Source organism: Geotrypetes seraphini, chromosome 13 (genome assembly GCF_902459505.1).
Source record: "Geotrypetes seraphini chromosome 13, aGeoSer1.1, whole genome shotgun sequence".
In the NCBI taxonomy this organism is placed as follows: domain Eukaryota; kingdom Metazoa; phylum Chordata; class Amphibia; order Gymnophiona; family Dermophiidae; genus Geotrypetes; species Geotrypetes seraphini.
Window position 1 is genome coordinate 7,365,701 of NC_047096.1, and position 13,069 is coordinate 7,378,769.

A 13,069-nucleotide genomic window follows, 5' to 3' on the forward strand; every position below is an offset into this window, starting at 1 on the left:
AATAACTGACCAAGTGTCAACTCTGACCCTGTAAGGACCCTCCCCCAACAGCAGCTTCCAGTTCAGCGTTAACCAGTTATTGTCAGAGGCACCAATCAGTTATCAGGGGTGTCAAAGTCCCTCCTCCAGGGCCGCAATCCAGTCGGGTTTTCAGGATTTTCCCAATGAATATGCATGAGATTTATGTGCATGCACTGCTTTCAATGCATATTCATTGGGGAAATCCTGAAAACCCGACTGGATTGCGGCCCTCGAGGAGGGACTTTGACACCCTGTCCTAGAGTATTTGTCTTTTAGGGGCTGAGTTGGACCTATAAGGGATCTCAGTCCCTCCTTGAGGGTCGCAATCCAGTCAGGTTTTCAGGATTTCCCTAATGAATATGCATGAGATCTATGTGCATGCACTGCTTTCAATGCATATTCATTGGGGAAATCCTGAAAACCAGACTGTATTGCGGCCCTCCAGGAGGGACTTTGAGACCCCTGAGTTAAATGAAGCTGAAACACCCCTCCTCTTCCTCTTCTTTATGTAGTGGTTGGGTCCAGCACGTGCAAAGCCCACCATGCAGCCCAGGGAGAGCTTTGCATAGAAAGCTGAAGGGGGGAGCTTAAGCCCCGCCCTCTTACCCGCCACAACGTTCTCACACAGCCTCAAAGGCTCCCTCAGCGCGTAGAGCAGGACGAGGAGCAGCAGCAGCCAGAGCGCCCACAGCCAGGGCGCGGAGCGGCTGCAAATGCCGCGCAGCGGCCGCAAGAGCTGAGCGGCGCCCGCCGGCCGCCCGTCGAGGCTCCCGCCGGCCGAGGCACTCGAGTCGCTATCGCTGCTGCTGCTAGCGCCGGTACCGCTACCGCTGTCCGCCATGTTGACGCAGGGCATTCTGGGAAGGGGGCGGGGATAAGCGGCTTTGGGGCGCCGGTGGGCGGAGCCTGCGCGCCCAGTTCCGGAAAGAGCGCACTGATGTAGTGCTTCTCAGAGTTAACCTTGTTATTTTCTTATTGGATTTTTCAGCACGTCAGAACCCTCTTCCTAGGGCACATTGATTAATTTATAATCCATACCTAGAGTGACCATTGGGCTCCAGAAAAAAGGGGACGGACTGAGACATCCGGGTTTTACTTCCATTGAAAGCAATGGAAGTAAGGAGAATAAGAAAAAGAAGCGGCGCCGCGTCACTTCCGGAATGGGCGGCGCCTCTTCCCCACCTCCCTCCCGCTGGCTTCTCGGGCGGCGCCTCGTCACTTCCGGAATGGGCGGCGCCTCTTCCCCACCTCCCTCCCGCTGGCTTCTCGGGCGGCGAAAGGCAGCCAAGATGGCGGACACGGAGGATCGAGTTTCCGAAGAGGAGAAGGTAAGGCGCCCGTTTACCCTCGCCTTCCGGCCCCGGAGCATTCCGAGGCCTCCGGGTGAGCGGCTGACGGGCTTTTCCGACCCCCCCCCCCGGCAGAACCGGGGCAGACGCTTGCGGTGGGCGGGGGTTTCCCTGGTCCTCCCGGGTGGGCCCGGCCCACCCAAATGTTCAGTGCCTCTAGTTCCGCAGGCCCGAACTAGTTTCCTTCTTATGATTTATTTTATTTCTGGGGGGGAGACTTTGAAGAAACCGCAAATTAATTCCGCATTGTATTGTGTTCATTGTACCCGAAATGAGCTCTCGCTTTAAGAATGATTATTTTTTTAATAGTCCTACATTGCTAATAAAACTTAAGAGGCTCCTAAATGTCCTGCCTGTCTAAATTACATTGTAAGCTCTTCAGAGCAGGGGGCCATCTAGAGCATGTTTAAATGTACAGCGCTGTCAACATGATAAAAACAGTAGACCAGGGGTGTCAAAATCCCTCCTGGAGGGCTGCAATCCAGTCGGGTTTTCAGGATTTCCTCAATGATTATGCATGAGATCTATTTGCATGCACTGTTTTCATTGTATGCTAATAAATCTCATGCATATTCATTGGGGAAATCCTGAAAACCCGACTGGATTGCGGCCCTCCAGGAGGGACTTGGGACACCCCTGCAGTAGACCAAGAGGCTGTGGTGTGTAGATGAGAACTTCCTTCTGAGAAGATTGCTGGACTGCAGCGATTTGAGGGGTTTGAGAGCTGCCTCCGAGGGTGGTCAACTGACATAGTAAATGACGGCAGATAAAGACCGAGTGGTCCATCCAGTCTGCCCAACCTGCTCCATAAATTAATTATTTAGTTTAAATGGTTCTTTTTCGTAGATATTTCTGGGCAGAAACCCAGAGCCCGGGCCAGTAGTGTGCTTAGGTTCCATCTACTGGAGTCTCCATCAAAGCTCCACTCCAGCCCATCTTAACCATCCCACCCATGGAAACCCTCCCCAGCCCAGCCTCCACAGCCATCAAAGCTCCACTCCAGCCCATCTTAACCATCCCACCCATGGAAACCCTCCCCAGCCCAGCCTCCACAGCCGCCGTGCAAGCCTGCCCAGTACTGGCCTTAGTTCCTTCAACTAGTACTTGAGGGCTTTGTCGTGGAAATGTGCTGCATTTTATCGCTACCTATTCCAGGGGTTTTGTTAGAATGGATTACAGTTTGTTCTGAGATTTGTTAATTCGAAAACACCATGCTTTTCTTTCTTGTTAAAACAGCAACTTAGTCTTAAAAGGCTTTTAGGCATATTTTGAGTTGACTGTGGTAATGTAATTGGAAGAATCGTATATAAGACAAACAGTGGTTCTCAACCCACCCAGTCGTGTTTTTCAGGATATCCACAGACTGTGTATAAGTGAAATTTGCATGCACTGCCTGTACTGTATGTAAATCTTTCTGGTATACATTCATTGTGGGTATCCTGAAAACCTGACTGGCTAGGTGTGTCCCAAGGAATGGGTAGGGAACCTCTGGTATATGCTAAGGCAAGACCTAAAAGCATAAAACTTGAGGTTTACTGTTTTAGCAAAGTAAACATAGGGGACAGAGGAGGGGGGAGCTGTCTATAATTACAGAATTATTGACTTTTATTTTGCTTGTCATAGATCTAGATTTGTAGCCCCAAATCTGGTTGGTAGTGTGTGATAGTATTTACTCTCCTATTGCGCCTAAGGGCAGAAGCTTCTTAATATAACATGATTTGTTCTAGTATCTAGCACATTCTTAAAAGTGATTTTCCTACTACACTCAGTTTCGAGACAACAGGTTTCTCACTGCGTAGAAAAACACCTGTGTGTGGGAGTTCTTATTTGATGGAAGCTACTTTTTGATAAGTAGACTGCAAAGCACATAATGGAGGGCCCTCACTGAGGGTTTAACGTAAAAGAAAGTTATTAGCTTTACAAATATATACAGGATGCATCCTATATATAGATGCCATTTTTTACCATTTATTTTTATGCTCTATACGTCCTAGTGAAATTTTATGAAGATGTACTGTAACAGTCAAAACAGATTGTTTTCTTTGTGGTAGGGCTCCATTCTTTGACATAATAATAATAATAACTTTATTCTTATATACCGCCAACAATCTTGCGACTTCTAGGCGGTTTACAATAAAGAGAAACTGTACATACAGCGAATTACAGAGTATAGCAGTGTACATCTGATAATGGGAATGCCTGTACAGAAAATGGTCATAATATGGTTTAGGTTTCAACTGATAAGCTGCATTAGCCATTCTTCTACATTTTGGACATTTAATACAAAATTCAGTTGAATCCAGCAACAAGTTGTGCTCAGGACTTGGTGTCCACATGTTTATGGAAGTTCTGTGAGATGGCAGTCTTAACCGAGACTGTACATGCTTTACTAATGGGCTAATCTGGCTGTCTACACAACAGCAGCTATTACAGTAGTGGGTAAAACTCAAGTTTCAAGTTTTATTTGAGTTTGATGAATCGCTTATTTAGTTTTACTAAGCGAGGTACAAAATTGAAAAATATATAAACATATTTAGACATACAATTTAAAATAATGGGTTAGACAAATAGACTTACAGACCGACTAATACATGAGGTAAGAGGGAACAGAACTACAATTCAGTGTTTTAAAGTACAGAGGAAAACCATGTATGGAGAAAACAATAGGTGACCAATAAGAAATATATTTCACAGTATAAGTAACAACAAAATCTAAATGTAAGGATAGGAAACTTTTACGATCCCTGTCTGTTTGTGTATCTCTCAAGAGTAAAGTTCTGTGGTGGGGGGGGGGGAGTTGTGTTGTATGCGTTTCTGCTGGGCATATGCAGTGGCTGATGGGGTGGGATTAGTTTGGGGTGTGTGATAGTTGAGTTTTTAGGGTGGTGGGGATAACTTTTGGGGATGGAGGCGGTTTGCAGGGTGTTGGAAGTTTTGGTTGAGGATCAGGTGCATGGGGGGTCATTGAGAGACAGTTTGAAAGGATGTGTTTCATCCTGTTCCAACTTCTGTAGCATAGAAACATATATTGTTTATAGAAATGCTGGGGTCTCTGAATAAATTGCTAACTTCCAATGCAAACTTAAGATGGGCATGGTAGACTCAAAATTAATTCTGACACATGTAAGGCATCATCATTGTAGAACACAACCTCTGACTTGAGTACATAATCCACAGGCAATTTAGTAAAACTGAGCCACTACTAAAGAAATTATAAATTTGAGATTTTCTAAAAATGAGCCCTGTGCAAGACTGGAAGGAATCATTTCTGAAAACCTCTGCATGTAAGGCTACTTCCTGGTCTATGTGAAGAAATCATCTAATATTACCATTTTGGGTCATTGTGCTCATCTCCGTCAGAAGAAACCAACTTCCTCTTTGTTAAGCAGCAATGCCTCTTAATATTCTGCAGAAAGAGAAAAGGTTTCGTAGAGAATAGAAAAGCTATAAATTTCAAGCAAAAAGGGCTCACGGAAAGGAAAGCTGCCCTTTCAGCCAAGGCCCTGGCTCTACAGCAGACTGGCTACCATTTAGAATCCATCCAAAAAGCCTCATCTGTTGGCATGCCCCAGTGCGAAGAAGGGGACAGGAGATAAGTGGGCTGTTGTCTATTTTGGGAGACTAGTTATTTGCAACCAGAACAAAAACCAAACAGGGGATATTAGCGGTTTCCAGCATGGATTAGTAATTAATTTTCACTAATTCCTTGACTTTCAGCTTTACCCATCCAGATGAAATATGGTTTCAAGGAGCATTTTAAGGACTCCTTTTATCAAGCCGCGCTAGCGGGGTTAACATGCTCGACGTTTCATCACGCTGGCCAAAAACTACCGCCTAGTGGTAGCGCTAGCGCGGCCGGCGGTTTAACATGCGCTATTATGCACGTTAAACGGCTTGATAAAAGGAGTAGAGAGTTGCACGGGGACAGAAATCCCACCCGTCCCCGCCAGGATCCTTTCTGTCCTCACCTGTCCCCGTCAGGATCCTCTCCGTCCCCACCCATCCCCGCAAGGAATTACCTCCATCCCCACCCGTCCCCATAAAAAGCAGCAATTACTTCTGACAGGATCATCAATTCCACAGTTTCTTTTGCTGTTTTCCTTGTGGAATCTCTTTGGTGGAACCCTTTTTTTGTTTTCTGTTCAGGTAATTAACTTATAGACCTCCTTTTTCTACTAAGGCTGACGTTATATTATATGGCTGACGATGATATTATATGGACGAACCCTGCTTCCAAAGCCTTCCATCCCTGTGGGCCAGATGGGGGTCCCCATGTGAGTCCTGTGGGTTAGGGGGGATTCCCGCGGGATTCTCGCGATCCCCGTTCCCATGCAGACCTCTAAAAAGGAGCCCTAAATCTTTATGCATCCATCTTGTGCCTAAATACCAAATGTACAGCAATTGCGTCTCCACCACAGCAAAATGGTACTGTACATCAGTGCCGATATTTTTAATTTTATATATTTACAAATTCAATAAAGATAATTAAATCCTTGAATATGAAAATCTTTCAAATTTCAAATAGTTTCTTTCAAAGCAAGAAAATTTTTATACTCGATATAGGGAACACCTAAAAGAAAGGACAAGAAACGTGACAAATTTTATTCTTTCCAACCCAATGGAAGTTTGAAAAAGTATAGAAAAGGTGTTAAAAATGTACAACTATTCATCTGTCTGGGGGCAAAATAACTGAAAACTTAACAAGCAGGATGAATTGTGTGGTGGGGAGTGTGTGGTCTCGGCACCTTTTGGGTTGTGGGTTCAAATCCTGCACTGCTGCTCAAGACCCCTGGGAAAGTCACTTAATCAAAAAAAAACCTTTTGTACAGGAATGAGAAAAAAACCAATCAATTTCTAGGTCCACTAAATTTCTCAAAATCGTTTCAAGGACTTGTCATAAGCACAAATTCACCAAATATTTTTTGCATCAATGATATTATTATAAGCTTGTATGTAATGTAATGTAAAGGGGAGTCACTAAATCCTCCATTGCCCCAGGTACCTTAGATTATTTGAGATGAGCCCACTGGGGGGAGAGAGAAAAAAAACTTAGGCTATTAGTGGTATATAAATGTAGGAAAAAAAATCAGGGAAAATAAAAACAGTCTGACAATGGGCCAGGTTAGATTGGGGGGGTTCCAGAGAAACATGCATAGAAGGCCCTGGTGTCTTAAATTGATCATTTAAAAGTGGGGTGGAGGAGGGGGATTGCGATATAGTAGTGGGCAGGATATGCAGACATGTCACTTTGGCTTGCCCCCCTCCATAATTAGATGGGCCCCTTGTTGCCATCCAGATTTTTCTGTCTAGAGATGGCACTGGTTTGCAGCCTTTTGTGAGAGGGAGGGGTGACAATGAATATTCTGGTTTAAAATCATTTCATAATTAAGCTTCATTATCTCCCCACCCCTTGTACTAAACCGCGATAGGAACTCTTGAGTGTCAGAGCATTCAGCACAGCTCCATGCGCTAATAACCGCTATCGTGGTTTAGCAAAAAGGGGGTTATGTAAATATGATTTAGGAAATAAAGTGTGTTCTCACGCACTGATGTGTGTTTGAAGCTCTGAAGCCAGGATGAAGAAGCATGATACCGTGATGCCAGTCAAATGCACACTGCTTGGTCTGTCATTTTTCAGTGCACACTGCATGTCTGCAGTGCTTACAAAGCAAGCTAATACAAGTGGAAAGCAATCGGTAAAATATCTCTAACTTTGACCTTTTCAGTCTCTAGTTTGAAGTTAGCTTGTTATGTGTGGGGATATGTTAAAATTCCTAGGCAAAGCATTTCCACATGTCACTGCAGCTAGCTTTTACTGACTAGTGGTATGGTTTATGCTTACTCCAGCAATATAAGTTACTAAGTAAAGCAGATACGTAATTAAGATAGACTTTCAGGCCCCTGTGGCAGACATTTAGAGCCAGTCGGACAGAGAAAGTTGCATATTGGACTGATTCTAAGTATGTTTTGTGGTAATTTTATGGCCTCCACAATAAACTGCAGCATTTTGTTGATCTCTTATTTATTTTATTTATTTCAGTATTTATATACTACTTATAACCTAAGTGGTTTACATTTAGGTACTCAAACATTTGTCCCTATCTGCTCCAGTAGGCTCTCATGCTATCTAATGTACCTGGGACAATGGAAGATTATATAAGTCGAGACCCCCCTTTCCCCCAAAAAAGGAGGAAAAAATGGTTGACTCGAATATAAGTCGGGCGGCTCTACAACCAGCACCCTTCCATCATACCCTCCCCTGTCAGGCTCTGCGCCCAGCCCCCTTCCTTCCCCCCTCCCCTGTCAGGCTCTGCACCCAGCATCCTTCCCTCTCTCCTCTGTCAGGCATTGCACCAGCCCCCTTCTTTCCCCCCTCCCCTGTCAGGCATTGCACCAGCCCCCTTCCTTCCTTTCCCCCTCCCCTGTCAGGCATTGCACTAGCCCCCTTTCCCCCAAAAAAGGAGGGAAAATGGATGACTCGAATATAAGTCGGGCGGCTTATATTCAAGTGTCCTGCCCCGTCAGGCTCTGCAACCAGCACCCTTCCATCCTCCCCTCCCCTGTCAAGCTCTGCGCCCAGCCCCCTTCCTCCCCCCCTCCCCTGTCAGGCTCTGCACCCAGCATCCTTCCCTCTCTCCTCTGTCAGGCATTGCACCAGCCCCCTTCTTTCCCCCCTCCCCTGTCAGGCATTGCACCAGCCCCCTTCCTTCCTTTCCCCCTCCTCTGTCAGGCATTGCACCAGCCCCCTTTCTTCCTTCCTTCCCCCCTCCCCTGTCAGACTCTGCACCCTTCCTTCCTTTCCCCGTCACACTCTGCACCCTCCCTCCCAGGCTCTGCCCCCGCCTCCCTCCCTGTCCTAGCCTCACACAGTACCTCATCTTGGTGATCCACGGTGGAGGTGCAGTGGGCAGGAGCGAACTTTCCAAGTTCCTGCCCTGCTGCTAACCAGATGCCGCGAGTTCCTTCGGTTGCTGAGCGACACGAGCAGAAGCGCGATTTGGTTCTGCTGCTTGGTACTGAGAGGCATCCTTACTGGCTCCCACAAATTCTTACTTGCTAATATCTTTTCTAGTAGATTGGTGTGTCTTTTTCTGGAGCCCCACCCTGTCAGTTATCTTCTGCACCTGCCTAATGTCTCATTCAGAAAGTTTGAGTCCAAACTGAAATTTGGACGACGGTCAGTCCTTAGGGGTATGAAGAATATTCTATTGCTATAACACTGGGATAATATTTGAGCTCCATAAATGTTTGGTATAATTATATTGATGTTTTGATTGTTCAATGGCAATGTTGTTTTTTTGGAGGGGGAGGTTAATTTTCTTTTATTAAAGTTTCCATTTTCATGATCACAAAAATCATACATATTAAACAGTTACAAACTGAGAAAAGAATCAAAAACAATACAATAAGAAAATAGGAATTTTTTCCCCCTTTATACTGTTAGGTAGTTCACAATATAAGCTTTAAAATAAATCGGAATTTAGTAAATTATTAGGTAAACAGACAATATCACCTAGGTCTTTATATTACCAGCCTTCTTCTTTACCCAAAACAAATCCTGACAATTGTGAAGACTCAAAGAATACATATCTAGTTCCCCGAAAATTTACAAGGAAATCTAAGCGCAAATGTTGCTCCCAATTTTAGAACCTGAGGATGCAAAATCAAAAATTGTTTCCTCTTTTTGACGGGGGGTCACTCTAGTTACATCTGGGTACATTCTGATCTTATAATTCATAAACTTTTTATCTTTAAATTTGAAGAATATTTTCAACAACCACTTCCAACGCAGGAGCCTATCGTTCATATGCTGTTTTCTTCTTTCCAACTGGGAGATAGTAAACCCTTGACACAGGTGGATAAGAAGTTTATGGAATATTCAAAACCGCTGTAAGATATCTTTTGAACATATCAAGTGCTAAAACTGTGATCAGTTTAGGAAAATTGATTAGTCTCAAATTATGCCGTCTTGACTCGTTCGCCAGCATCTCCAGTTTAAAGTTAATATTCCCATTATCCTTCATTAAGAGCTGATTTTGAACAAAATATCCAGTTTTTTTCCTTGCTCCGCAGATTCAGTTTCTAATTTCCCAACTCTTTGGTGTAATTGTACTGTCTCAGAAAGTACTCCTGAGCAATAAGTTGTTAAACTTTGTATCCGAGTCCCCAATGAGGACTGCAATTCAGAAATAGCTTTCCATATTGAATTCAGGTCTATAACTGGGGGATTTTTAAAGGGAGCTATCGCAAAAGGTTTAATTTTCACAGTAACTGTAGATTCTGATGTTAAAGATAGATTTTGCAAGCCCACTGTCTACTCCGGGTCTTCGATTTCCGTTGCACCATCAAAATTCTCAAGCACTCCGACAGCGTACCATCGAACTCCTTCAGGACGCCATCATGGTTAAACTCCCCCCAGTGGCAATGTTTAACATGTTACAATTTCAGAGCATAACAGAATTGTAGTTTGGGGTGTTTTGCTGTACCCCTCCTTCGCATGTGTTTCTTTATAGGGATATCACCTGCTTTGGTACAAACTGAAGGGGCAGCAGAGCCCTCTGGTGAAGGAGGAGGGATTTAAAAGTTGGAATGGATTCCTTCTGCATGACTCGTGAGCATGGGGCGATTACTTTCTGTCCAGAATAACACACCTATCTACTAGAAAATATAGTAGCAAAGTAAGAACTTAATAATCTCTTATTAGGACACTTGGGAATTAGCTCCTTTGTTTAATATGAGCCATGGATTCATCTTGTTCCTACATTAGTTAACCAGTTCTTGGAAAGAAAACAAAAACAGATGGTCCATTCCAGAGTGGAATACTCTGAAGTAATTGACATGGGAAGTGTGAAACTTTTTTTTCATCAGATATCAAAACTGAGCATATGGTGGATTGAGCACATAAGTAAATTGTCCCTTCTTTTAAATGAGCAATGTGCATTTAGTAAGCTTAATTTACTAATCCAGACCTGCTTTAATTTTAGGTTCGTATAGCTGCAAAGTTTATCATCCATTCCCCTCCTGGAGAATTCAATGAAGTATTCAATGGTGAGTAAGTGAAGAGAGAGTAAAAACACCCCATTTATAGGGCTAGACTCTTTCACAAAAAAAGCACAAACACACACAGACTTGTACTGCTTTTCATATAATGGTGTGTTGCAAGCCAGCTCTGCTAGTTACCAAGCATTATTGCCGATGTGTAGTGTTTCCGAATTAATGCAACTTAGTTCGTTAAACTTGTATCACAGCATTTGTTAAATAATGGCCACAAAGCATGTAAAGCAAAATGAATATAGCAGACTGATAAGGGAGGCGTGAGTAATTAGTGTGATATGTTCCCAGAAAACGAGATGGTGTTGGATTGAGCATGTAAATGAAAAGGGAGGACTTGGGGACCCATCGGCTATTTTTGATATCTTTGGAGTGAATGATCAGGAGAGCAAAATTCATTAGGAGGGGTAGCTCTTGAGTTTGTGACTGAGGGAATGTGGGAGATGGGGAGGGGGATGTGCAAAGTGCCATGAAGTTAATACACCCCTCCCTCCATATTCGGAGGGGTTAGGTGCAAAGCCATACAGCATTTTAAGAAGCTTTTTTTTTGTAAATAATTTTTATTAGCGAGTGCAACACAGAGTGTACAGAAATCCAACATTACAAGGACACAAGGCCCACAAAAGGTACAAAACTGAGTGTTAAATCAAACTGGCAATATACAGAAAAGAAATAAAGGAACGGAATATCGCCATACACTTCAGTCACAATCTGCAAATATCTTAAGCTTTTTAAAAAAAAATACCATGTATACTCGAATATAAACCGAGGTATCCCTTTTCCCTCCAAAAAGGAGGAAAAAAAGTTGACTCAAATATACGTAAATAGAGGTTAGAAATTTGGGTTATCATGAAATCTATAAAGACTATTTATCCTCCCTTCCCATCAGCTATCTTGTGAGTCACTAAACATAATACAAATATCTGTGATGCATATATCCCAAAGCTAACATATTCCCAACAAGGCCCCTACATAGGAAAATACAACTACAAGCAACTACAAACTTAAATAAATGTAGACAAAAATCAAACTTAAACCTCAAGATTGGTAAGATATGCAGTTCAAACACTCTACAGTACAAATTTACAGTAAAACTGCATTTTCTGTTCATGAAATTTTAAAATATTTTTTCTACTTTGTCTTATCTGGCCATTTTATTCATGTTTTATCCCAGTTTCTGCTTTCTTCTATCTTAGACTGCAGACCCTGGAAAGAAAATTATCTACTTCTTCTCTCTTCCTGTCTTCACTTCCTCTCTACATCCAACTCTGACTTAACCTTTTCCTTTCAGTTTTCCTCCATTTATTTTTCTTCATCTCTATGGGCTTCTATTTTAAGCTTCTATTCAGTTTTTTTTTTTTGCTAACTCTTCCTTCTCTCCCCCCTTCCAGCATCTTCTCTTCCCTCCCTTATTTTCACTCTTCTAACCAATATCTTCTATCTTGCCCCCCCTCCATCCAGCATATCCTCTCCCCTCTTTCCTCCCAACACCTTATCTCTCTTTCTCTCTCCCTCCACCTCCTGTAGTATTTAGGGCTTTAAAATAATTATGCAATTAGCTTGGAGCTTTGTGGCTCACTCCTTAATGTCCAGGGAAAAAAGCACTAATTACAGAAACCAAGGCACAAACCTTTTGGTTGTTATTGCAAACAGATCAGGAGAGACAAATTGGTAAATACAGGTTTTATTACCAAAATATGAGATGCATAGAAAAATATATCACATGCATAAAACACTACTGATTATATATAAATACTGTTACATAAACAATTGGTAAAATACATGTGTACCCTCAGCACAAGAACTAAATATTGCATACAATATAACTAAGATCTCCTAAAGAGATAAGCAGCTATGATCCACGTATGGCTAAATCATCAAAGAAGTCCTGCAATCTTTTCTCGCACATGCACAAAACTAAAGTTTTAGTGAACTGTAGAAGGAATTCCTGCTTACCATTGGATTCCCAGGAAGTGCAAACCACCAGGTGACCGGAATCTCTCTTCCAGGGCAATGAGCCAGAGGCAGACCCCAGTTCCATGGACAGTTGTAGAATTTCAGCATGGGGGAGTTTTGCGATAGAATTGGCCCGAGCCCTCAGCTCATATCAGTCTTAAGTAATTCAAAGAGAAAGCTTGCAAGTCTCTACGAAGACAGGTGTTCTCTCTTCTAAGGACCAGCACAAGGGAACTCTTCTCTGTAGTCTTAGGTCGTGTGTAGCACACACAGTCACTTCAGCACCAACCGTTTTGGTTTTTCCTTCCTTTGTCCTCCTCTTTAAGGTGTCTTCTCCCTTCTTCCTGGGCATTTTCAGAGACCATCAATGCCCGACTGGCAGGGGTAACATTTGGGTCACATAGCTCCTGCCATTGGAATGTAACACAAATCATCCAATAGATAGACCTAAGGTGCCAGATATCACAGTTCTACAGATTCCGTCCTTTCCCACACATTCCATTAGGGAAAACAAGGGATCTTAGGGTCTGTGTTGATACAAGGTGACCTTGACTAACATACACAGCTTGCAGAAATTCCAAAGTGTTTTAAGAGTGAGAGAAAATGGTGCTTGTGCTAACTCAGGCCCAGAAATAGCCCTACACTCCATCCAAAATCTTTCCCCATCACCTTTTATCATTTGCTTCTTCCAA

The 13,069-nt window shown here is 43.1% G+C and overlaps 2 protein-coding genes across 5 annotated transcripts in view; one reads left to right on the forward strand and one right to left on the reverse strand.

The window, feature by feature from the left end:
• ST7L (suppression of tumorigenicity 7 like) overlaps window positions 1-12,759 on the reverse strand; it is an 83,602-nt gene extending 70,843 nt beyond the window's left edge. The window contains exon 1 of one of the 4 annotated variants that reach the window (XM_033917537.1): window positions 12,378-12,759. In XM_033917537.1, the coding sequence (XP_033773428.1) occupies window positions 12,378-12,462 (85 nt within the window). In that variant the 5' untranslated portion in view covers window positions 12,463-12,759. Of the gene's footprint in view, window positions 1-627; window positions 901-1,059; window positions 1,103-12,377 lie in introns of those variants that run through there. The other 3 variants (XM_033917538.1, XM_033917536.1, XM_033917535.1) reach the window with 3 other exon arrangements.
• CAPZA1 (capping actin protein of muscle Z-line subunit alpha 1) overlaps window positions 1,223-13,069 on the forward strand; it is a 28,870-nt gene continuing 17,023 nt past the window's right edge. Inside the window, exons 1-2 of the mRNA XM_033917539.1 lie at window positions 1,223-1,349; window positions 10,355-10,418. Of these exons, the coding sequence (XP_033773430.1) occupies window positions 1,248-1,349; window positions 10,355-10,418 (166 nt within the window). The 5' untranslated portion in view covers window positions 1,223-1,247. The remainder of the gene's footprint in view (window positions 1,350-10,354; window positions 10,419-13,069) is intronic.